Source organism: Nerophis ophidion, linkage group LG09 (genome assembly GCF_033978795.1).
Source record: "Nerophis ophidion isolate RoL-2023_Sa linkage group LG09, RoL_Noph_v1.0, whole genome shotgun sequence".
Lineage (NCBI taxonomy): Eukaryota > Metazoa > Chordata > Actinopteri > Syngnathiformes > Syngnathidae > Nerophis > Nerophis ophidion.
Window position 1 is genome coordinate 47,792,955 of NC_084619.1, and position 26,921 is coordinate 47,819,875.

Consider the following 26,921-nt stretch of genomic DNA (forward strand, 5'->3'; position numbering starts at 1 on the left):
CCTCACAATACGAAGGTCCTAGGTTGGATCTTGCGTTCGATATCTTCCTGTGTGGCGTTAGCATGTTCTCCCTGTGACTGCATGGGTTCCCTCCGGGTACTCCAGCTTCCTCCCACTTCCAAAGACATGCACCTGGGGATAGGTTGATTGCCAACACTAAATTGGCCCTAGTGTGTGAATGTGAGTGTGAATGTTGTCTGTCTATCTGTGATGGCTCTGCGAGGAGGTAATGACTTGTCCAGGGTGTACGCCGCCTTCCGCCCGACTGTAGCTGAGATAGACACCAGCGCCCCCCGCGACCCCAAAGGGAACAAGCGGTAGAAATAAATGGATGGATGGATGGGTTTTCAACAGCGTGATACAAAAAATACGTAACGCAGTTTTGCTAAACCTAGGGTTGGGTATCGTTTGAATTTGAACGATTCCGATTCTGATTTAAATGAGCTAGCTAACCTATAGTCTTTCTGAATGAAATAGTCTGACATTCTCCATCAATTTTAATTCTATCAACTTTTTATGAACTTTACTATAAATTCCTCACAGGGCTGTTTTCAACTAGAATATAAATATCCAATCTATGAACTTGAATATAAATATTATAAATTATGAATACATTTTCACAGGGGTACACTTTCATCAACAGAGCTTTATTTTTGAAAACCTCATGAAAACACATTTACACACACAAGTGTATGATGCTGCAGGTACTTAAACATGTTACCGTGCTCCCACTGATGGGCTAACCTGGTGCAGAAAAGCAAATAAACAATAAAAAACAACTAGCAAAACCCAGTCCAGATTAGCAGCAGGTACAGTATAAAATCAGAGACAGTTCTTGTTTAGGAAAATTACCATATCCGCCTTCTCAGGCAGGATGCGTGAGCGTTCTGGACAGATAGTGTCTCCTGTCGAAGACGGGACACGCATTTATTTGTACTCCATGAATTCGGAGGTGCTTCATCATGTTCGACGTGCACCCTCCTAAGCACGAAACAGTCTTGTCGCACGTGTTACATTTCGCTGATATTTTTTTTTTTTTTAGTAAAATAAAGCCACACTTTCGACCGTCGACGCCGCTATCCATGCTTGACTGACTTGTTCGGCTACATAGGCTCGGCTATGCTAACACTTCTGGCGGTGGGCGCTTCTTCGTTGCTGTTCAGCGGCTTCTTCTTCCGGGTCGGTGGACCTATTCTTTTTTTCCGGTCGGCGGACTTATTCTTTTTTTCCGGTCGGCGGAATGGGTATCGAAACTAGGAATCGAAATTTAAACTTTTGAAAGATTCCGTGAGAATCGGAAAGTTAGTCCCGGTTCCAATCGATACTCGATACCCAACCCTACTCATGACAGGGTCCATTTATGCTGACATGTTCCAAACATGTTAATGCGTCAAACGTGGAATAGAGTAAATGTTCCAACATGTTAAAGGCCTACTGAAACCCACTACTACCGTCCACGCAGTCTGATAGTTTATATATCAATGATGAAATATTAACATTGCAACACATGCCAATACGGCCGGTTTAGTTTACTAAATTACAATTTAAAATTTCCCGCAGAGTTTCTTGTTGAAAACGTCGCGGAATGATGACGCGTGTTTGTGACGTTATTGGTTTTAGCGGACATATTAGCCCAGTACCACTTACGGCTAAAAGTCGTCTCTTTTCATCGCATACTTACACAGTATTTTGGACTTCTGTGTTGCTTAATCTTTTGCAATTTGTTCAATTAACAATGGAGACTATAAAGAAGAATGCTGTTGGTGGAAAGCGGTGGATTGCAGCTGTCTTTAGCAACCGAAACAGAGTCGGTGTTTCTTTGTTTGTTGTGAAGCTTTAGCGAACATATTTCTCTACCACATGTCAACCAGCAAGTTTTTGGATGAGAAAATTGTGATATTAAGTGCGGAGTTAGCGTCTTCCTGCAGCAGCTGTCGTCTTGGCTCCTCCACTGACTTCTCTCAGAGACACTGGCGGTCACCGCAGCCCTCCGACTAGGGCTGGGCGATATATCGATATACGATATATAGCGCGGGTTTGTCTCTGTGTGATATAAAAAATAACTATATCGTAATATTCAAGTAGACGTTCTCACGCAGCTGCGGACATTACACTCTCCTCCTCTTTCCTGTGTCTCCTCACAGACAAGCAGGCGCACATTCATACGTCACCTACTGTCACGTCATACGTATACGCCCTCGCCCAGCGGAGAGGTAGCGGCGTGGCTAACGTTAGCTGTGATGCTAGCGGGTTGTTGCGGAGAAAGAAGGTGCAAATCTTGTAACAAATGAAGGAAGAATTCATTCCCAATAAAAACAGCACGGGGCCAATCGTCTGCAATGGTTCGGCTTCAAGCGGGAATATGTCGACTAGAAAACTTTAATTTGTCAAGTGTGGGGCACAAGCGTTGCTACCAAAAGTAGCATTACTGCTAATATGTAGCATCATTTGAAAAGTCACCTGGTAATAACATAAAAAATACAGTTTTGGTAAATTGACTTAGTTGAGATTTCCTTCTCTGCATGAAAGTTTAAAAGTAGCATGTATTAGTGCAGTATGAACAAGAATGTTTTAATGTAGACACATAGAATCATCATTCTGCTGTGATTATATGCATCAAGTGTTCATTCAAGGCTATGGCAAAATATCGTAATATATATTGTATATCGCGATATGGCCTAAAAATATCGCGGTATTAAAAAAAGGCAATATCGCCCAGCCCTACTTACGACTTTCAGGTATGAATTCATAATCTCACTAAAACACTATTAACACAGTAAGCAGATTAAGGGATTTTCCAGAATTATCCTAGTAAATGTGTCCAACAACATCTGAATCGCTCCCACTGCACTCGCCTTTTTTTCTTCTTTCTAGTACTTCACTCTAACTTTCCTCATCCACAAATCTTTCATTTTCGCTCAAATTAATGGGGAGATTGTCGCTTTCTCGGTCCGAATCGCTCTTGCTGCTAGTGGCTATGATTTTAAACAATGTGAGGAGCCCTAAGACCCATGACGTCATGCGTACATCGTCTGCTACTTCCGGTACAGGCAAGGCTTTTTTATTAGAGACCAGAACTTGCAAACTTTATCGTCGATGTTCTCTACTAAATCCTTTCAGCAAAAATATGGCAATATTGCGAAATGATCAAGTATGATACATAGAATGGACCTACTATCCCCGTTTAAATACAAACCCTGTTTCCATATGATTTGGGAAATTGTGTTAGATGTAAATATAAACAAAATACTATGATTTGCAAATCATTTCAACCCATATTCAGTTGAATATGCTACAAAGAAAACATATTAGATGTTCAAACTGATAAACATTTTTTTGTGTGCAAATAATCTTTAACTTTAGAAATTGCTGCCAGCAACACGTGACGAAGAAGTTGGGAAAGGTGACAATAAATACTGATAATGTTGACAAATACTCATCAAACACTTATTTGGAACATCCCACAGGTGTGCAGGCCAATTGGGAACAGTTGGGCGTCATGATTGGGTATAAAAGCAGCTTGCATGAAATGCTAAGTATTTCACAAACAAGGCTGGGGCGAGGGTCACCAATTTGTAAGCAAATTTTCGAACAGTTTTAGAACAACATTTCTCAACGAGCTATTGCAAGGAATTTAGGGATTTTACCATCTACGATCCATAAAATCATCAAAAGGTTCAGAGAAACTGGAGAAATCACTGCACGTAAGCTATGATATTACGGGCTTTTGATCCCTTAGGCCAGGGGTGCCCACACTTTTTCTGCAGGCGAGCTACTTTTCAATTGACCAACTCGAGGGGATCTACCCCATTTATATATATCATTTATATTTATTTATTTATGAAAGAGACATTTTTGTAAACAAGTTAAATGTGTTTAATGATAATACAAGCATGTGTAACACATATAGATGTCTTTCTTTCACGAAGACAAGAATATAAGTTGGTGTATTACCTGATTCTGATGACTTGCATTGATTGGAATCAGACAGTAATGATGATAAGCCCACATTTTCAAATGGAGGAGAAAAAAAGTTGTCCTTTCTGTACAATACCACATGAAAGTGGTTGGTTTTTGGCATCTAATTCATCCAGCTTCCATACACTTTACAAGAAAAACATTGGCGGCAAATTCCGTAGCTTGCTTGATTGACATTCACGGCACCCGAGGGTCTTATGAGATGACGCTGGCTGCTGCCAGTTCATTATTATGAAAAAATGACAGAGAGGAAGGCGAGAAACACTTTTTATTTCAACAGACTTTCGCGCCGTCCCTTCCGTCAAAACTCTAAAGGCCGACTGCACATTTCCTATCTTCACAATAAAAGCCCTGCTTCATGCTGCCTGTTTTGACGGAAGGTACGGCGCGAGAGTCTGTTGAAATAAAAAGTGTTTCTCGCCTTCCTCTCAGTCATTTTTAATAATAATGATCTTGCAGCAGCCAGCGTCATCTCACAAGACCCTCCGGTACCGTGAATGTCATTTAAGTGACGTCTTGGTGAAGATTGATGATCACTAATTTTTAGGTCTATTTTTTTTTAAAAGCCTGGCTGGAGATCGACTGACACCCCCCCGCGGTCGACTGGTAGCTCGCGATCGACGTAATGGGCACCCCTGCCTTAGGCGGTACTGCATCACAAACCGACATCAGTGTGTAAGGATATCCCCACATGGGCTCAGGAAAACTTTATGAAACCACTGTCAGTAACTACAGTTGGTTGCTACATCTGTAAGTGCAAGTTAAAACTCTGCTTTGCAAAGCAAAACCCAATTATCAACAACACCAAGGAACGCCGCTGGGTTCGCTGGGCCCGAGCTCATCTAAGATTGACTGATTCAAAGTGGAAAAGTGTTCTGTGGTCTGACGAGTCCACATATCAAATTATATTTGGAAACTGTGGACGTGGTGTCCTCCGGAACAAAGAGGAAAATAACCATCCGGATTGTTATAGGTGCAAAGTTCAAAAGCCAGCATCTGTGATGGTATGGGGGTGTATTAGTGCCCAAGGCATGGGTAACTTACACATCTGTGAAGGCACCATTAATGCTGAATGGTCCATACAGGTTTTGGAGCAACATATGTTGTCATCCAAGCAGCGTTAAATTGGACGCCCTTGCTTATTTCGGCAAAACAATGCCAAGCCATATGTTACAAAAGCATGGCTTCGTAGTAAAAGAGTGCGGGTACTTTCCTGGCCCGCCTGCAGTCCAGACATGTCTTTCATCGAAAATGTGTAGCGCATTATGAAGCGTAAAATACGACAACAAGACCACAGACTGTTGAACAACTTAAGTTGTACATCAAGCAAGAATGGTAAAGAATTCTACTTTCAAAGCTTCAACAATTATTTTCCTCAGTTCCCAAACGTTTATTGAGTGTTGTTAAAGGAAAAGGTGATGTACACAGTGGTGAACATGCCCTTTCCAAACTACTCTGGCACGTGTTGCAGCCATGAAATTCTAAGTTTATTATTACTTGCAAAAAAAAAATAAAGTTTGAGTTTGAACATCAAATATCTTGTCTTTGTAGTGCATTCAACTGAATATGGGTTGAAAATGATTTGCTAATCATTGTATTCTGTTTATATTTACATCTAACCACATTTTCCCAACTCATATGGAAACGGGGTTTGTACGAAAATCTCATTTCAGTAGGCTTTTAATGATGTGTCTCAGCGGGGAATAGAGTAAATGTTCCAACATGTTAATGATGTGTCTCACCTGGAATTGTGAAAATGTTTTGCTTCCATTCCGTCGCCTCGCTGGTTGTTAAAAAGCCTCGAAGGATGGAGAGCTGCACGTCAACAAGCGTCATAGCGGCTACTTCCTACTCCCGTAGAAATCTCCAAAGCGTGTGGACGTGGCTTTCTTACGTGTATAAATCCAAACAGTGGGAGTAAAGTATCAATAGTATCTCATTCAAACGGGAACTTTGTTTGTATTTGCTACCATGTGCTGTGTGAGCCGCCAGTGGACAACCATGACAGTTGCGCGTTGCATTCTGGGAACACGTGATCATTCCAGCCTCTTCGACAGGCAGCAAGAGCGGGCGGAAGAGGCGGGCGGCTCGATGGTTTTCAACCAGTCTGTGTTTATTTACACGGATATGTTGTAATAACCCCAGGAATGTAGGCTCATACTAGGCTGACCATATTCTGAAATCCCAAAAAGAGGACACATATATGTGTACCAAGGCGGGCAGCACGCCAAGGCCGGGAGTAGGTGAAAATTTGCCAATGATACTCGAACTTGCTTTATAAATATTATATTTATTTAAGTAAAGCATTTTTTCTCCTCTGTTGACTGCTGTGTTGGCGGTAGAGATTTTTAAAATGAGGTCCCGGGGACCCCATCAAGTCATAAAAATGGGGTCCCACTGTACATTTTTGGGGTCCCACTTTTTTGTAAGCGTTTTGAAAACAAATTATAAAGGTATTTATTATCCTGTTGTATCTCACATTCTATATTGTGTTTTGGAAAAAGGTTGTCATAAACGTTACTTAATTCATTTAAAAAAATAATAAAAAAAAGAAAACAAATGTGTATACATACACTGTAAAAGAAAATTCCAATTTTTATGGTTAATTTACTCTAAATTTCTACTGTAATTTTTCTTTTTTTTTTAAATAGGTTGTAAAACTGTAGAATTAAAGACATTATCTGTAAATAAACAAACAGCCTGTTATTTTAAGTATTATGCCAGTAATGGCAAACTATGTATATTTCTATTTTTTTTTACAGAAAAATACCAAATTAATTATACATATCATTTTCAGTTTTCTCAAATTACTTTCAAATTCATGTGAAATTACAGTAATTAACTTTCATTAAATATGTAACTTGTTATATAAAAGTCTATGTTCATACTAACAATCTAACAGTTTTATATGTAATTTTAAGGTAAATCTTATTTTTTTAATATTTATGTGTATTTTTACATTCAAGTCGAAAAATATATGTCGCCTGTTGTATAAAGGTTTATGTTCATACTAACAATTTAAACATTTTCTCTGTAATATGACACCCGTTAGTGACTGCAAGACATACTTGATCAACAGCCAACAGCCATACAAGTCACACGGACGTTGACCGTACAAACAACTTAAACACTGTTACAAATATGCGCCACACTGTGGAGCCACATTAAACAAGAATGACAAACACATTTCAGGAGAACATCTGCACTAAAACACAACATAAACACAAGAGAACAATTACCCAGAATCCCATGTGTTACAATATACGCCCCCACCCCGCCCATCTCAACCGACGTACGGGGGGGGCGGGGTTTGGTGCTAGCGGGGCGTATAATATAGCCTGGAGGAGTCATAGATGTAAGGGATTCTGGGTAATTGTTATGTTGCGTTTATAATGTGTTACTGTGAGGATGTTCTCCTGAAATGTGTTTGTCATTCTTGTTTGGTGTGGGTTCACAGTGTGGCGCATATTTGTAAGTGTGTTAAAGTTGTTTATATCACATCCTTCAGTGTAACCTGTATCATCCAGTATCCCTTGCAATCTCGTACGTGTGTCTGCGGAAGCCACATACAACATGTTACTGGACTGACAAGATGTTTGTACATGTTGTAGAAGGCGTTAAAGGCAATGGCTTCGTAACATGCCCTTATTCTTGTTATCTGGGTGACCACCAGCAGATATTCGCGAGAATGGATGTGGTTTCCATTGTATTCTTAATTTTGTGAAACGGGTTAAAATGGCTCTTTGAGTGGTAAATGTTGCTGATTCCTGATATATATATATATATATATATATATATATATATATATATATATACAGTAACTTAACCCTGGACCTACATTGAAAATTGATGCAACCCTAATTCAAAATGCCGGACATTTGACGCTGCAAAAGAGGACATGTCCGGGGAAAAGAGGACGTATGGTCAGCCTATTTTAAGGCTAGAGTATACAAATGAGTTTTAAGATGGGACTTTTAGTTTTGTTCTGCATAGCCTTCCATAAGCTCCAATGGCTTTTCTTAGGGGCACTCACCTGTTGTTTATTTCTGGTTTAAGTATTAGACACCTTTTTCCTGCATGCTGCCTCCCGCTGTTTCCAACACCTACGAAGCAATTAGCTACCGGCTGCCACCTACCGATATGGAAGAGTATTTATTATATGGTTACTCTGCCGAGGTCTAGACAGCACCGACACTCAACAACAACACATCATTTGCAGACTATAATTACCGGTTGGCAAAACATATTTCAACCCAAATAGGTGAAATTAGATAACCTCCCACGACACACCAAACTGTATCTCACAACACACTAGTGTGCCGCAGCACAGTGGTTGAAAAACACTGCCCTACTTCCGATCAATAACATCACTTCCCTCTCCCTCCCGGAACTCCTGCCCCCCCAGTTAAAGTCATTGGGCTAACACCTGACCTTATTTAATCCTACCCCTTTCTATACCATAGCAATTTCATCCCATTTCTTTGTTCTCTGTAACAGACAGTGTTGGGTTAGTTACTGAAAATCAGTAACGAGTTACAGTTACTAGTTACTTTATTTCAAAAGTAACTCAGTTACTAACTCAGTTATTTACACCAAAAAGTAATGTGTTACTCTGAAAAGTAACTATTTAGTTACTTCTCTTTTTTTAAGGCCCCCATTAATGCCCTTTTAGCCTTCATTTCAGTACGGTGGGAGAGGGGTTAGTGCGTCTGCCTCACAATACGAAGGTCCTGCAGTCCTGGGTTCAATCCCAGGCTCGGGATCTTTCTGTGTGGAGTTTGCATGTTCTCCCCATGAATGCGTGGGTTCCCTCCGGTTTGTTGATCAACTTGACATGCATTTGCATCACTAAACTTTGCTAAGCTACCATGAATTGATTAACATGGACCCCGACTTAAAGAAGTTGACAAACTTTTTCGGGTGTTACCATTTAGTGGTCAATTGAACGGAATATGTACTGTACTGTGCAATCTACTAATAAAAGTTTCAATCAATCAAAGCCATGTGGTCTACAGACAATACACAAAGAAAAAGATATGTTTCTAAGGGCCAATTTAATTCAGGACAGAAAAAATTGACAAAACTATTTTAAATAGCTGCAACATAACATGCATAAGTAGCAAACAGCATAATGACATCATAGCTGTAAACCTGGCTTCCCCCAAGGAAGGCACACATGACATACACAAAGTCTAACCAGGCATTTTTTTTCTCTCAAAGAATTGTGAAATGAAATCATGTCTTCAGGAGATCAACACTGTACTGAATGAAGCCCAGAACGCTCTACATATTTCCCCACTTTTAGTTTAGAGAAAAGGAAAGATTGGCCTTGCCCACTAGGATCTCTCTTTATGTTTGTGAACTTTATAGTATATACATTTAGAGCAGTGGTTCTTAACCTTGTTGGAGGTACCGAACCCCACCAGTTTCATATGCACATTAACCGAATCCTTCTTTAGTGAAAAATAAAATGTTGTTTTTTTTTTTTTAATTCAAGACATAGTTATATGTTTTTGGTAACATTTTAGTATGGGGAACATATTGTAAGTAACAAAGACTTAATTTAGAGTTATTTGGACACTACGGGAACATATTTTAAGTAATAAAGACTTAATTTAGAGTTATTTGATTAGGGTTGGGGTCGGGGTTAGGGTTATTTGGTCAGGGTTGGGGTTAGGGTTATTTGGTTAGGGTTGGGGTCAGGGTTAGGGTTATAATAAGGCCATGCTGAATAAGGCATTAATAAGCACTTAATAATGACTAATATGTTACTAATTTGCATGTTAATAAGCAACCAATTAATGGTGAATATGGCCCCCATACTAAAGTGTTACCATGTTTTTTTTTACCGGTGCACAAAATGAACCGTGCATGAACATCATCACCTTGTTCAAACAACGTACCTAAGACAGTACGTAAACTCACAAAAAATTACACGCCTGCAAATCAGTCAGCTGTTGCCGTATACGTAATACGCCGACAGGGAGAAGTTTGTATTTACACGAAGAGTCAGGTATGTTTTGACCGCCGCTGAACCCCTGAGGGTTTCATCGAACCCAGGTTAAGAACCACTGATTTAGAGTATTGTGATAATCAAACACTCTAGAAGTCAAGAATGAAAGAGTATATAAGTGAATTGACAGAGTGTTTACCTTCAGTGCTGAATGATGAGCAGAGGCAGAGTTTGGAGTGTCTCCTTTAGCTGGCTTTCCATGTTTATGTGCTCACTGTCCACTGTGTCCAGGAACTTGGAAAATGGTTTCATGCCATTTGCCCTTTGACGCCCGCTATCATGCTAATTCGCAGCCTGAAAGCGGGTGACTCCACTGTAGAAATAGCCTGCATGTCTTCTAGCACATACGCCGCAAAGGCTCTATCAATGTTGTCCTAGGTAGCTGTCCCTCCGTTAAAATCCAGCCGCTGATGGAGGTGGAGGTGAAGTGTGTCTCTCTTTACAAGCTTTGTTGAAGCATATTGCTTTCGTAGATTTTTTAAAGGGGAACATTATCACCAAACCTATGTAAGCGTCAATATATACCTTGACGTTGCAGAAAAAAGACCATATATTTTTTTAAACGATTTCCGAACTCTAAATGGGTGAATTTTGGCGAATTAAACGCCTTTCTATTTATCGCTCTTGGAGCGATGACGTCAGAACGCCATTTTCTCAAACACATTACAAACACCACATCTCAGCTCTGTTATTTTTTTCGACTGTTTTCCGGTGCCTTGGAGACATCATGCCTTATCGGTGTGTTGTCGGAGGGTGTAACAACACTAACAGGGACGGATTCACTGGCCCAAAGATGCGAAAGTGGCAAGAAATTGGACGAAGTTTTTTCAAAATACGAGGGTGTGGGGAAAGCCGACGAAATGGTCAGTCGTTTGTTCCGCACACTTTACTGACGAAAGCTATGCTACTACAGAGATGGCAAGATGATGTGGATATCCTGCGACACTCAAAGCAGATGCATTTCCAACGATAAAGTTAAAGAAATCTGCCACCGGACCCCCATTGAATGTGCCGGAGTGTCTGCACATTTTACCGGCGGTGCTAAGGCAGACATGGCACAGAGATGTATGGATAACCTGCAGATGCATTTCAAACGATAAAGTCAACGAAATCACAAAGGTGAGTTTTGTTGATGTTATTGACTTATGTGCTAATCAGACATATTTGGTCGCGGCATGACTGCCAGCTAATCGATGCTAACGTGCTATTCAGGCTAGCTGTATGTACATTTGTAGCTATATTTGCATCCAGCGTTTCCTTCCACCCACATTTAATGCCAAACAAACACTTACCAATCAACTGATTTAAGTTGATCCAGTGTCACAAGATGCGAAAGTCCTGATCGCTTGGTCTGCACATTTTACTGGCGATGCTAAGGCAGACATGGCCGAATAGCGTCAATAGCTATTCGCTTAATAGCTTCAGTTTCTTCTTCAATTTCGTTTTCACTATCTGCCTCCATACTCCAACCATCCGTTTCAATACATGCGTAATCTGTTGAATCGCTTAAGCCGCTGAAATCCGAGTCAGAATCCGAGCTAATGTCGCTATATCTTGCTGTGCTATCCGCCATTTGTTTGTATTGGCATCGTTATGTGACGTCACAAGAAAATGGACGGTGGCTTCACAGATAGCGAAAATCAGGCACTTTAAAGCCTTTATTCGGAATATTCCGGGATGGGTAAAATTTTGAAAACAACTTCGAAAAATAAAATAAGCCACTGGGAACGGATTTTTATTGGTTTTAACCCTTCTGGAATTGTGATAATGTTCCCCTTTAAGCAGATCTGAATTGCTGTTTTGGACAGTAGATGGGATCTTCTATCCAAGACACAACTTACATTTAACTAAAATGTTCTTTTCTTTGTGCTCGACAAAAGAAAAGTAGCGAGAACATCTCCAAACTCGACTGCGCCTCTTCTCTCCCATGTGACACGAGAACATTAAGAAGGACGACACTGCAGCTCTCCAATAAAACACACTCAGATCTTCTGTTTCTGGCCGATCCTACATAAAAAATAACGTAAAATAACGCAGTAACGCATCATGTAGTAACGTTAACTGAGTTACTAAATATAAAAAAATAATGCGCTACACTACTAGTTACCGCCGAAACTAACGACGTTACTAACGCGTTAGTCCCAACACTGGTAACAGAAAAGTGAATAAATAAATAATATACTATAGTAAGTAAACACATATTAAATACATAAATAATCTATATAAAAAACAAACAAACCAAAAAATAAACTGTGTTGGCCCTGTGATGAGATGGCGACTTGTCCAGAGTGTACCCAGCCTTCCGCCCGAATGCACCTCAGATAGGCTCCAGCAACCCCCGCTACCCTGAAAGGGACAAGAGGTAAAAAAAGGGATGGATGGATAAACAAAATGTGTAATTGGTATTAATATTTTATATATTGTTACCTATTTTACTCAAACAAATATACAGTGATGGGCAAGCTACTTGGAAAATGTAGTAAGCTAAGCTACAAGTTACTCTTGATTAAAAGTAGCTAAGTTACAGGGGAAGCTATCCCCGGAGAATTGGAGCTACACGGTAAAAGTAGCTCGCTACATCAAAGCTAAATTTAACAGCATTTTTCTCTATGGTCTCACATGTAATGTTAGGTAATAGTAATGGACCCTTATTTAATTATCTTTGATTTAGCTTGACACCCTACAACTACCTCTAGGGGTCCCCGCACACCACTTTATGTATTCATTTAGTTAGCATTTTCTTTGGCCCACTCCTATAATGTTGTTCATTTTCTTTACCTTACAGTAAAAAAATGCATGTATTTAGACATTGACAAAAAAACAAAAACAATGACTTGTGTGTTGTTTGTGGACAGTTGGTAATGGTTATGTGCAGTAAAACTTTTCATGAACTCAACTTACCTTAATTTTCTGAAATTTGTGTTCCACATCTTTGATAAAGTGAGAAGTTATGGGTTTGGTTAACTGAGTAAACAACTAAAAACTAAAGTTTTGGGCGTTGTTTACCCTAAATGCATGCAGCTGTGTAAATATGGCTAAAAACATGCATTATTGCACGTGGTCGTCATTACTAAAGGAACAATCTAATCTGTGGGACCGAATCCCTCTGACATTTTCAAGGATGTTTCTTTTTTTTTTAAGGGTCGGCTTGAAGCGTCCCTCTGTCTCTGACTCCCTTGTCGTCATGTGACATGAGTGCGTCTGTTACGATTTTGCTTATCTTGCCTCTGATTGGCCAGTCCTTTATGTTTCACCCTAACCTTACCCAATTGTGACTCATCGTATAATAAATAATAAGTAAATAGGTTGTACTTGTATAGCGCTTTTCTACCTTCAAGGTACTCAAAGCGCTTTGACACTACTTCCACATTTACCCATTCACACACACATTCACACACTGATGGAGGGAGCTGCCATGCAAGGCGCCAACCAGCACCCATCAGGAGCAAGGGTGAAGTGTCTTGCTCAGGACACAACGGACGTGACGAGGTCGGTACTAGGTGGGATTTGAACCAGGGACCCTCGGGTTGCGCACGGCCACTATTCCACTGCGCCACGCCGTCCCGAATATAAACACCAATCATTTTCTCCGTATGTATGGAGGTTCTCATTCATCCAGGTCATTGTATTTTTTCCGATTTTTTTTATTTATTGGCCTGGATTCAGTCTATTTTCTCTCTTGTAGTTTGTAGCTTTGATTTAAGCTACCTAGCTACATGGGTCTAAAAGTGGCTGGCTAAGCTACAGGAAAAGCTACTCATAAAAAAAAGTATCTATGCTACCGCCAAGCTACTGGAAAATGTAGTTAAAGGTCTACTGAAATGATATTTTCTTATTTAAACGGGGATAGCAGGTCCATTCTATGTGTCATACTTGATCATTTCGCGATATTGCCATATTTTTGCTGAAAGGATTTAGTAGAGAATATCGACGATAAAGTTCGCAAGTTTTGGTCGCTAATAAAAAAGCCTTGCCTGTACCGGAAGTAGCAGACGATGTGCGCGTGACATCACGGGTTGTAGGGCTCGTCACATCCTCACATTGTTTATAATCATAGCCACCAGCAGCATGAGCGATTCGGACCGAGAAAGTGTCGATATCCCCATTAATTTGAGCGAGGATGAAAGATTTGTGGATGAGCAAAGTTAGAGGGAAGCACTAGAAGAAGAAAAAAAAAGGCGAGGGCAGTGGGAGCGATTCAGATGTTATTAGACACATTTACTAGGATAATTCTGGAAAATCCCTTAACTACTTATTGTGTTAACAGTGTTTTAGTGAGATTATAAATTCATACCTGAAAGTCGGAGGGCTGCGGTGACCGCCAGTGTCTCTGAGAGAAGCCAATGGAGGAGCCAAGATCACAGCTGCCTTTTTGACAGCTGCTGCAGGAGGATGCTAACTCCGCTCAAGTCTCCGGTAAGAGCCGACTTAATATCACAATTTTCTCATCCAAAAACTTGCTGGTTGAAATGTGGTAGAGAAACATGTTCGCTAAAGCTTCACAACAAACAAAGAAACATCGGCTGTGTTTCGGTTGCCAAAGGCAGCGGCAATCCACGGCTTTCCACTAACAGCATTCTTCTTTATAGTCTCCATTATTAATTGAACAAATTGCAAAAGATTCAGCAACACAGATGTCCAAAATACAGTGTAATTAGCTGGGCTAAAATGTCCGCTCAACCAATAACATCACAAACACGCGTCATCATTCTGCGACGTTTTCAACAAGAAACTCAGCGGGAAATTTAAAATTGTAATTTCGTAAACTAAACCGGCCGTATTGGCATGTGTTGCAATGTTTATATTTCATCATTGATTAATAAACTATCAGACTGCGTGGTCAGTAGTAGTGGGTTTCAGTAGGCCTTTAAGCTACGTAGAGTAGCTACATGTATCTTGTTACTGCTGTCACGCCAAATGTCTTCCCCCCTACAAAAACCTTCCCCCCATTTACTTCCGGAGTCATGATTAATACAGACATTTTGTAAACGCTATATTATAAAAATATAACGCTATATTATAACAATACAGACGTTTTGTTAACGCTATATTATAAAAATTAAAATTCAAAAAACAATTTACAAACACAAGCTATGGGATGACACATTTACTTTCGGGGTCACGTTTCCTCACGTTTCCTCTTACGTCATCCCATAGCTTGTGTTTGTAAATTGTTTTTTCATTTTTTCATTTTTTTTATAATATAGCGTTAACAAAACGTCTGTATTTTTATAATATAGCGTTATATTTTTATAATATAGCGTTAACAAAACATCTGTATTAATCATGACCCCAGAAGTAATTGCGGGGGGGAAGGTGTTTGTTGAGGGAAGAAATTTGGCGTGACACGCCCATCACTGCAATTATATTTAATAAAGGGTAATAAGTTTACTATATGGCCTTATGAAAATGATAAGTTAGAAAATGTTTCCAGACACTTACAAGAGAAACATGTAAAAACTGCTACTGTATGCAATACAAACTACTATAGATAAAAACGATTTTATTAAATAAAAAAACTATATAATTGTATTTAATAAAACTACTATGATAAAAAATATTTTAAAATAAAAACTACTATTTTATCAAATAACTACAAATCCAAACTACTATTTTATTAAATAACATCTACTATGAATATAAACTGCTACTATATAAAAAAACTATTTCATGAAATAAAAAATACTATAAAATAAAAACGTACATTTTTTTTTAATAAAAACTACTAAGAATAAAAACGACGACACATAAGTGATTCTATTAGATGTGCTTCCGTCAGGTTCAAACACTGATGACATCTACTAAAGGAGACAAGAAGCAAAGAATAAAACTGACAGAATTCAATTTGGCTCAGTGAGGAGAGATGCCTGGACACTGTAACCTTGTACAGTGTCTCAGCAAAGATTGTACGCCACCTCTTTTTATTTGGACTTTCCCCGATTACATGGCAACAGCTGTTTCTAAGGGACATGGGTCGTAAACAGCGTTGCTTTTGGTTACAAAACAGTTCACAGAAAAGGCCGCTTTCAGGGGAGTCAGGCCCTGCTTCCTCTCCACTTTTGTAGTTCTAGGTCAAGACATTATCTTTCTGTTGATTACAATACATGAAAGAAACAGAGCACATTCATGTTGCTTTCCATCCTACATAGTGGAGTTTTACAAGCCTTCTTCTTGGTAGGTTCAAAGACAGCTTTTGTCTTCTTGCCGGGAACTTATTTCAACACAAAGTATTGTGATAACTTAGCTTCCGTATTGGTTGAATAAAAACATAACATTGATCATGTATAGTAAATAATGCAAAGCATAAACAACTACAGTGGTTTTAGTCACTGAGGAGAGTGAAGCAAAGGAAAAAAACTGCTGTCCTCCTGAGCGAGGTAATTCTCTATCTAATAAAAAACAGTTTAAATTTATTTTACTGTTTGATTAATTGAAGCAAAGAATTCCAATTCCAGAGTGACCACTTGGGAGAGGGAGACATCACCTCATGGCTCCTCTCAAAACGTCTTACTTCAAGTTCTACTTCTTCCCAAGAACAGATATACCGTCCTCAAGAAGTGGGTTTGTCTTTTGATCCCCATTTGACTCAAGTTTCCAAGACACGACGACAGGCACTGATCGCCTTGTTGCCACGGGTCTGAGTAGTCACAACAATAAAGGCATGGAACACAGCCCACTCGGACTCAGTCTCCACCACCTCTCTCCAAACATGTTTGAAGTTTTTAAAGGCCTACTGAAATGAGATTTTCTTATTTAAACGGAGATAGCAGGGCTATTCTATGTGTCATACTTGATCATTTCGTGATATTGCCATATTTTTGCTGAAAGGATTTAGTGGAGAACATCCACGATAAAGTTCGCAACTTTTGGTCGCTAATAAAAAAGCATTTTGCCTTTACCGGAAGTAGCAAATGATGACGTCACCGGTGAGGGCTCCTCACATCCTCACATTGTTTTTAATGAAAGCCTCCAACAGCAAGAGCTATTCGGACCGAGAAAACGACAATTTCACCATTAATTTGAGCGAGGATGAAAGATTCGTGGCTGAGGATATTGATAGCAAAGGACTAGAAAAAAATAAAATAAAAAAATTAAAGTTAAAAAAAGGCGATTGCATTAGGAGCGATTCAGATGTTTTTAGACACATTTACTAGGATAATTCTGGGAAATCCCTTATTTTTCTATTATGTTGCTAGTGTTTCAGCAAGTTAAATTGTACCTGATAGTCGGAGGGGTGTGTCCACGGGTGTGTTGACGCCAGTGTCTGAGGGAAGTCACGGCAGCTGCATGGACAGCGCAAGCTCCGCAGATCTCCGGTAAGAAGCGACTTTTTACCACAATTTTCTCACCGAAACCTGCTGGTTGACAAGTGGTCGGGATCCATGTCCGCTTGACCGCTCTGATCCATAGTAAAGCTTCACCTTCGGGAATTTTAAACAAGGAAACACCGTGTGTTTGTGTGGCTAAAGGCTAAAGCTTCCCAACTCCATCTTTCTACTTTGACTTCTCCATTATTAATTGAACAAATTGCAAAATATTCAGCAACACAGATGTCCAGAATACTGTTTAATTGCGAGATGAAAAGAGACGACTTTTAGCCGCAAGTGGTGCTGCGCTGATATGTCCCCTCCAACTCGAGACGTCCTGAGCATGCGTCATCATACGCGTCATCATTCCGTGACGTTTTCAACAAGAAACTCCGCGGGAAATTTAAAATTGTAATTTAGTAAACTAAACCGGCCGTATTGGCATGTGTTGCAATGTTAATATTTCATCATTGATAAATAAACTAGTAGTAGTGGGTTTCAGTAGGCCTTCAAACGTGGAATAGAGTAAATGTTCCAACATGTTAAAGGCCTACTGAAACCCACTACTACCGACCACGTAGTCTGATAGTTTATATATCAATGATGAAATCTTACCATTGCAACACATGCCAATACGGCCGGTTTAAATTACTAAATTGCAATTTTAAATTTCCCGCGAGGTATCCTGTTGAAAACGTAGCGGAATGATGACGCTTATGTTGACGCGTGCTTGTGACTTTATTGGTTGGAGACATGGTCCACGTCTTGGACCATGACATATTCTGGGTTTTGTTCTGTTTTGTTATTACCCCGTGTTGTATTTGACGTCTTTGGTTCCTGGTGGCACTTCCTGTTGTGTTTCTGTTGTCACGGTAACTTGTTAGTGTCACCTGTCTCTTGTTTGTCGTCGCGCACCTGATTTGTGATTATCTCCTTATTTAAGACCACCTTTGTTTGACACTCGTCCTTGGACTCTTGCTTGTTCCCACGCAACAGTTGACGTCGCTCGTCCTGCATTGTGGTAAAGACTACTTTTGTTACTTGGTTAGCTTCCACGCTATTCCTGTTCAGTTTTTGTCCCTAGTTTACATACTAGCGCTTTCTGTTTGTTTTGTCTAGTGCCTTTGTTTTTAGTTTGTTTTATTGTATAATAAATTATTATTCCTACCTTTACGCTGTGTCCATCTACGCTGCACCCACGGGAGAACGCAAACCACGCCACGATGCCAGCTAAGCGTCACAAGAAAATGTGATCATATTACGCCGCTACTGGCCTCCTGTGCACTTATAATGCGACTTTAATGTTTTCTTACTTACGTTTAAAATACTTAACAGTCTAGCGCCAATCTATCTTGCTGATTGTATTGCACCCTTTGTTCCGTCCAGAAACCGAAAAATTCCGGTTTATTAGTGTTTCCCAGAGCCCAAAAAAAGTCTGCGGGCTATAGAGCGTTTTCTATTCGGGCTTCAGTACTCTGGAATGCCCTCCCGGTAACAGTCAGAGATCCTTCCTCAGTAGAAGCGTTTGAGTCCCAGTTTAAAACTCATTCACCCTTGACTTTAAATAGACCCATTTTTAGACTCTTATCTGCTCATGGAGAGGTTATTGGGTTTCCACGGAGGTTTGCGCTAGCTGTTCCAAGTCTGAACCCGGATTACACCACTCCTCTGTGTATCATTTGGTGACGTCTCTACTCTGCCATAGTCTACATGCAAAAGGATCCCCCCTGCTGACCTCCCTATGAACTGGACTCTCACATTACTAACTGTATCCACTCGGCATCCTTTGCACCGGTCACCCCGGGGGGGATTGTCACTTTGTTCACATTGGATAGTTCTTTTTTGCCCTGATGTGGGATCAGATCCGAGGATGTCATTGTGGTTTGTGCAGCCCTTTGAGACATTTGTGATTAAGGGCTGTATAAATAATCTTTGACGGATTGATTGATTGATTCACCTGTGTGATGGTATTGTCAGATGTATTTGTTGTTGACGAACCCCAAGATGCAGAGATGGAGGCAGGCATAGAATATGAAAACATGATTTAATTAAAACTAAACAAGAACAAACAAAAAGTACGCAGGTGGGCGGAATAACAAACTAAGGGAGCTAGAAAACCAAAAGGAACTTTAGCATGGAAGCTAGTGGATAGCAAACAGAAAAAAACTAATGCTAACTGAAACAGCTTACCGCTATGACGACCAGGACAAAATGTAGCATGACAGGTAGTAGCTGTAACAAAACGACACGACAGGTAGCACAACAAGAGTGATATGTGGCAACGACAATACGATGATCCAGCAACTGACACAAGACAAAGCAGGTACAAATAGGAGCAGGCTGATTGGCAACAGGTGTGGCCAGGTGCCAATCAGCCGCAGCTGAGGAGGAACACAGCACTCATGGAACAAGACAGGAAGCTGACAAAATAAGAGCACTAGACAGGAACTAAAGATAGGAGATACTAAACGCAGAGGAGACAGACAAATGCAGAGGAAAAAACTAAAACATAGACAAACTGTCAGGGGAAAGCCTGACAGGTATAATAGTCAGCATCTAGGAATATAATGGGAGAAAACAATACATACATTTTATCAGGTGTATGTTTATGCTAACAGTATGTGTAGTTCGCATGAAAAATTAATTCATCCCTTCACAGGTTACTGTACATACTGTATATCCATCTATCCATGCACACATATATACATACATTCATAAATGTACTATGTGAAAAGCAACAACAAAACTTCCTATTTAAATAGTATTTACAGTACTGTATAAATATGATCAATATAGTTATAAAATCTGAAATATTTGCCTCAAACACGGTTTACTGATGTTTTGTGGGCTGTTTTTTTTTTGTTTTGTTTCATACAATGCAGCCTATTTAAAAACCACACTATGTATTCTACACTTTCACACACTGCGTCTGCACACACCTCTCTTTGAATACTAAACGCAGTAAAGGAGCTTTGACATTTAGCTGTGACTTAAAGGTGACTCGTGCACACACACACGCACATGCGCACACACACACACACACACACACACACACACACGCACACACACACACACACACACGCACACACACACACACACACACACACTGGTTATCATTTGGAATGGGGACCAAGTTTTTGATCATCACTTGGGGGGACAAGGGAAAAAATATATTAGTTTTAACTAAGGATGGATACCATACAGCAGTGGTTTTCAACCTTTTTTCAGTGATGTACCCCCTGTGAACATTTTTTAAATTCAAGTACCCCCCAATCAGAGCAAAGCATTTTTGGTAGAAAAAAAGAGATAAAGAAGTAAAATACAGCACTATGTCATCAGTTTCTCATTTATTAAGTTGTATAACGGTGCAAAATATTGCTCATTTGTAGTGGTCTTTCTTGAACTATTCGAAAAAAAATAAACTAAAAATAACTAAAAACTTGTTGAAAAATAAACAAGTGATTCAATTATAAATAAAGATTTCTACACATCAACTTAAAGTGCCCTCTTTGGGGATTGTAATAGAGAGCTATTTGGATTCATGAACTTAATCCTAAACATTTGTTCACAAATAAAGAAATCTTTAAAATCAATATTTATGGGACATGTCCACAAAAAATCTAGCTGTCAACACTGAATATTGCATTGTTGCATTTCTTTTCACAGTTTATGAACTTACATTCATATTTTGTTGAAGTATTATTCAATAAATATATTTATAAAGGATTTTTGAATTATTGCTATTTTTAGAACATTTAAAACTCTCACGTACCCCTTGGCATACCTTCAAGTACCCCCAAGGGTACGCGTACCACCATTTGAGAACCACTGCCTTAAACCACAGAAAAAAATACAAACTCATTTAAACTTTTAATTTTACTTTTTATTTTTAACAACATTGCTTCTTTTGTATGCCATAATGCGGTTGTACACATTCAATGCTTGCCATTCCCGGTTTTGGAGAGCTTCCGGGATGGCCCTCAAACATTTTAAGAGTTCCACTGATTCCCAATTGATTGCAGATGTACTGCTGCGGCTTCGCCCAAGAACACCAAAAAAGGACAACTGAATTAAGTTAAAAGTTAAAGTACCAATGATTGTCACACACACACACACACACACACACACACACACACACACACACACACACAACTTCCACCTGTTCGACCTGCTACCATTGGGCAGGTGCTACAGGTGCATCAGAGCCAGAACAAACAGGCTCAGAGACAGCTTCTTTCCCACAACAGAGGTCATGAGGGCTTTAAAACAACTTAAACCTAGAAAGCCAACTGGCTCAGATACGTTGGAGCCGCTCTTTTTAAAGTTGGCAGCTGAAATTATAGCTGAACCGCTGACTCACATTTTTAACCTTACTCTAATTTCAAATGAAATCCCTTTGGATTGGAAATCTGCCCTTGTATTCCCCCTATTAAAATTAGGTGACCCTAGTAATCTAAATCAGTGGTTCTCAAATGGGGGTACGCGTACCCCTGGGGGTACTTGAAGGTATGCCAAGGGTTGCGTGAGATTTTTTTCAAATATTCTAAAAATAGCAATAACTCAAAAACCCTTTATAAATATATTTATTGAATAATACTTCAACAAAATATGACTGTAAATTCATAAACTGTGAAAAAAAATACAACAATACAATATTCAGTGTTGACAACTAGATTTTTTGTGGACATGTTCCATAAATATTGATGTTAAAGATTTATTTTTTGTGAAGAAATGTTTAGAATTAAGTTGATGAATCCAGATGGATCTCTATTACAATCCCCAAAGAGGGCACTTTAAGTTGATGTGTAGAAATCTTTATTTATAATTGAATCACTTGTTTATTTTTCAACAAGTTTTTAGTTATTTTTATATATTTTTTTCTAAATAGTTCAAGAAAGACCACTACCAATGAGCAATATTTTGCACTGTTATTCAATTTAATAAATGAGAAACTGATGACATAGTGTTGTATTTTACTTCTTTATCTCTTTTTTTCAAGCAAAAATGCTTTGCTCTGATTAGGGGGTACTTGAATTAAAAAAATGTTCACAGGGGGTACATCACTGAAAAAAGGTTGAGAACTTTCCCATTCTTGTTTTATGTAGAACTTCAGTCGTTCAACAGTCCGGAGTCTCCGCTGTCGTATTTTACGCTTCATAATGCGCCACACATTTTCGATGGGAAACAGGTCTGGACTGCAGGCGGGCCAGGAAAGTACGCGCACTCTTTTACTACAAAACCACGCTGTTGTAACACGTGGCTTGGCATTGTCTTGCTGAAATAAGCAGGGGCGTCCATGATAACGTTGCTTGGATGACAACATATGTTGCTCCAAAACCTGTATGGACCATTCAGCATTAATGGTGCCTTCACAGATGTGTAAGTTACCCATGCCTTGGGCACTAATACACCCCCATACCATCACAGATGCTGGCTTCTGAACGTTGCACCTATAACAATCTGGATGGTTATTTTCCTCCAAGTCCACAGTTTCCAAATATAATTTGAAATGTGGACTCATCAGACCACAGAACACTTTTCCTCTTTGCATCAGTCCATCTAAGATGAGCTCGGGCCCAGCGAAGCCGGCGGCGTTCCTGGGTGTTGTTGATAAAGGGGTTTTGCGTTGCATAGCAGAGTTTTAACTTACACTTACAGATGTAGCAACCAATTGTAGTTACTGACAGTGGTTTTTTGAAGGGTTCCTGAGCCCATGTGGTGATATCCTTTACACACTGATGTCGGTTTTTGATGCAGTACCGCCTGAGGGATCAAAAGTCCGTAATATCATCGCTTACGTGCAGGGATTTCTCCAGATTCTCTGAACCTTTTGATGATTTTACGGACCGTAGATGGTAAAATCCCTAAATTCCCTGCACTAGCTCATTGAGAAATGTTGTTCTAAAACTGTTGGACAATTTTCTTACAAATTGCTGACCCTCACCCCATCCTTGTTTGTGAATTACTTAGCATTTCATGGAAACTGCTTTTATACCCAATCATGGCACCCACCTGTTCCCAATGCCTGCACACCTGTGGGATGTTCCAAATAAGTGTTTGATGAGCATTTCTCAACTTTATCAGTATTTATTGCTACCTTTCCCAACTTCTTTGTCACATTTTGCAGGCATCAAATTCTAAAGTTAATGATTATTTGCACACACAAAAAATGTTTATGAGTTTGAACATCAAATATGTTGTCTTTGTAGCATATTCAACTGAATATGGGTTGAAAATTATTTGCAAATCATTGTATTCCGTTTATATTTACATCTAACACAATTTCCCAACTCATATGGAAACGGCGTTTGTACATGAATGCTACAGCTGGTTGTCTCCACAAGCTGGATAGTGTGTACCATAGGGCACTAAGATTCATCACCAACTTACTCACCATTGTGTCTTCTACTCAATGGTTAACTGGACAACTTTATGTGCCCGACGCCTCAATCATTGGTATGTTTTCATCTACAAAACCATTCTGGTTATCACTCCATTTTATCTATCTTGTCTTTTAACAAAAAAAACAAGGAAGTCACAATCTGCGTTCAATGAATGTTTTTCAATTTGTCATCCCCAGAGTAAGAACTGAACTGGGCAAGAAAGCATTTAGGTTTTCAGCACCTAAGGCTTGGAATAACCTAAAATCGAATATTCAACTTCAAACACTTGTTACATTGAATGAGTTTAAAGCTTCTGCAAAAGGATTGCAGTCTACCTTGTCTGTATGCACATGTGTCATATGAGCACGTTTTAATGTTGTAAATGTGATGTTTTATGTATTGTTTACTGTTTTTATTGTAACCTTGCTGCTGCCTTCTTTTGCCAGGTCTCCCTTGGAAAAGAGATCTTTGATCTCAATGGGATTATTACCTGGTTAAATAAAGGCTAAATAATAATAAAATAAAGCTGTCACCTTCTTAAACTCTAACTTATAATAATAATTCCCCCCTATAAAATATCCTACCCTAATTCCCTTCTGTGCAATACTACCCTTCGAGTGCAATATGTCCGACACTTACTACTCCGGTACTCTTGTCTTGTTCTGTATATTGTACAGTATTTTGTATTCATATAGGGTTTTGTATATTGTACAGAATTGCTTATTATTTGTATTGGATAGTAGTCTGTTTACAAACCCCGCTTCCATATGAGTTGGGAAGTTGTGTTAGATGTAAATATAAACAAAATCCATCCATCCATCCATTTTTCTACCGCTTATTCCCTTCGGGTCGCGGGGAGCGCTGGTGCCTATCTCAGCTACAATCGGGCGGAAGGCGGCGTACACCCTGGACAAGTCCCCACCTCATCACAGGGCCAACACAGATAGACAGACAACATTCACACTCACATTCACACACTAAGGCCAATTTAGTGTTGCCAATCAACCTATCCCCAGGTGCATGTCTTTGGAGGTGGGAGGAAGCCGGAGTACCCGGAGGGAACCCACGCATTCACGGGGAGAACATGAAAACTCCACATAGAAAGATCCCGATTGATCCCTGAATACTCAGGAACTTCGTATTGTGAGGCAGACGCACTAATCCCTCTCCCACCGTGAAGCCCAAACAGAATACAATGATTTGCGAATCCTTTTCAACCCATATTCAACTGAATGCACTACAAAGACAAGACATTTGATGTTCAAACTCATAAAGTTAATTTTTTTTTTTTGCAAATAATAATTAACTTAGAATTTCATGGCTGCAACACGTGCCAAAGTAGTTGGGAAAGGGCATGTTCACCACTGTGTTACATCACCTTTTCTTTTAACAACACTCAATAAACGTTTGGAAACTGAGAAAACCAATTGTTGAAGCTTTGAAAGTGGAATTCTCTCCCATTCTTGTTTTATGTAGAGCTTCAGTCGTTCAACAGTCCGGGGTCTCCGCTGTCGTAATTTACGCTTCATAATGCGCCACACATTTTCGATGGGAGACAGCTCTGGACTGCAGGCAGGCCAGGAAAGTACCCTCACTCTTTTTTTACGAAGCCACGCTGTTGTAACACGTGCTGAATGTGGTTTGGCATTGTCTTGCTGAAATAAGCAGACCATGAAAAAGACGGCTTTTAGATTAGATTAGATAGTACTTTATTTATTCCGTCAGGAGAGTTCCTTCAGGAAAATTACAATTTTCAGCACAATCCCATTCAAGATCAGACAAACATTACAGGGAGACAGAACAGGATCGCTGACGGGTCTGCCGGCTTCCAGCGCCCCTTACAAAAAAGATGACATACAGGTAAACAAGGGGGGGGGGGGGGGGGGTTGAATAGAAGATTAAAATAAAATAAAAAAATAAAAAATCGGTCTTAGCCTAGGCCCTGGAGTGGGGGTGCAGACTGAGGCCAAGGGAAAAGAACAACTCATAGCCATAGTACACATCCCTCTTACATGTGTGTAAGAGGGAAACATCAAACAACACAAAGGACATTAAAGACATTAAAGCAGCAGATACAACCAGACACTTCTACATACAGCTATGAATAAAAAGTAAAATAAACATATACACTGTGGTGGCCTCTGCGGTGTTCCAAGCCATCGTCCGCTGGGGTGGAGGGAGCATGGCCAGAGACAGAAGCAGATCCAACAAAGCAACCAAGACAGCCGACTCCACTCTCGGCCAGTGTCCAGTCCGCATGGATGAGCGAGGATACGTCCAAGGTGACTGAGGTGTCCGACACCTGCTCACCCAGTCAAGACACCGCGGAGCCTCTCCGTCCCAGCGCTCAGTGCTAGCTCCGCAGCCCTGTCCCCTCATCCGCATCTCCTCCAGTCCCTCCAAACAGACTCTGGTGTAGCAGACACCCAGCAGCTGGTCTCCATGGCCAAAAGGCTCCCAGGAAGCAGATCCAAAAGTCCACAAAAAAAGCACCACAGAGGTCACGAAAGTGCCACCCCTTGTCACACAGTCCCAAAGGGTCCATCCATCCATCCATTTTCTACCGCTTATTCCCTTTTGGAGTCCCGGACCAAAATGCAAAAAAATATAATAACACATGAAAACAAGAGGGAAACACAAAATGTTGATACAAGAGCACAGAGCTCCTGCCTACAGCAGCCACTACAGCAGCGCCATCTTGGGAAAAAAAAAAAATGATGGCAGCATATGTAGTTCCAAAACCTGTATGTACCTTTCAGCATTAATGGTGCCTTCACAGATGTGTAAGTTACCCATGTCTTTGATTGATTGATTGAAACTTTTATTAGTAGATTGCACAGTTTAGTACATATTCCGTACGATTGACCACTAAATGGTAACACCCGAATAACTTTTTCAACTTGTTTAAGTCGGGGTCGACGTTAATCAATTCATGGTACAAATATATACTATCAGCATGATACAGTCATCACACAAGTTAATCATCATAGTATATACATTGAATTATTTACATTATTTACAATCCGGGGGTTGGAATGAAGAGCTTTGGTTGATATCAGTACTTCAGTCATCAACAATTGCATCAACAGAGAAATGGACATTGAAACAGTGTAAGTCTTACTTAGTAGGATATGTCCAGCGAGCAGAGAACATAGTGAGTTCAGATAGCATAAGAACAAGTATATAAATTAGAAATACATTTGATTATTTACATTAGGTTATTTACAATCCGGGGAGGAG

General features: G+C 39.8%; 1 protein-coding gene across 1 annotated transcript in view; it reads right to left on the reverse strand.

Annotated features, from left to right (window-relative positions):
- The window catches only part of ttc27 (tetratricopeptide repeat domain 27), a 143,640-nt gene extending 137,616 nt beyond the window's left edge, over positions 1-6,024 (reverse strand). The window contains exon 1 of the mRNA XM_061911092.1: positions 5,721-6,024. Coding sequence (XP_061767076.1) covers positions 5,721-5,814 — 94 coding nt within the window. The 5' untranslated portion in view covers positions 5,815-6,024. The remainder of the gene's footprint in view (positions 1-5,720) is intronic.
- Between the last annotated feature and the right edge of the window lie 20,897 nt (positions 6,025-26,921).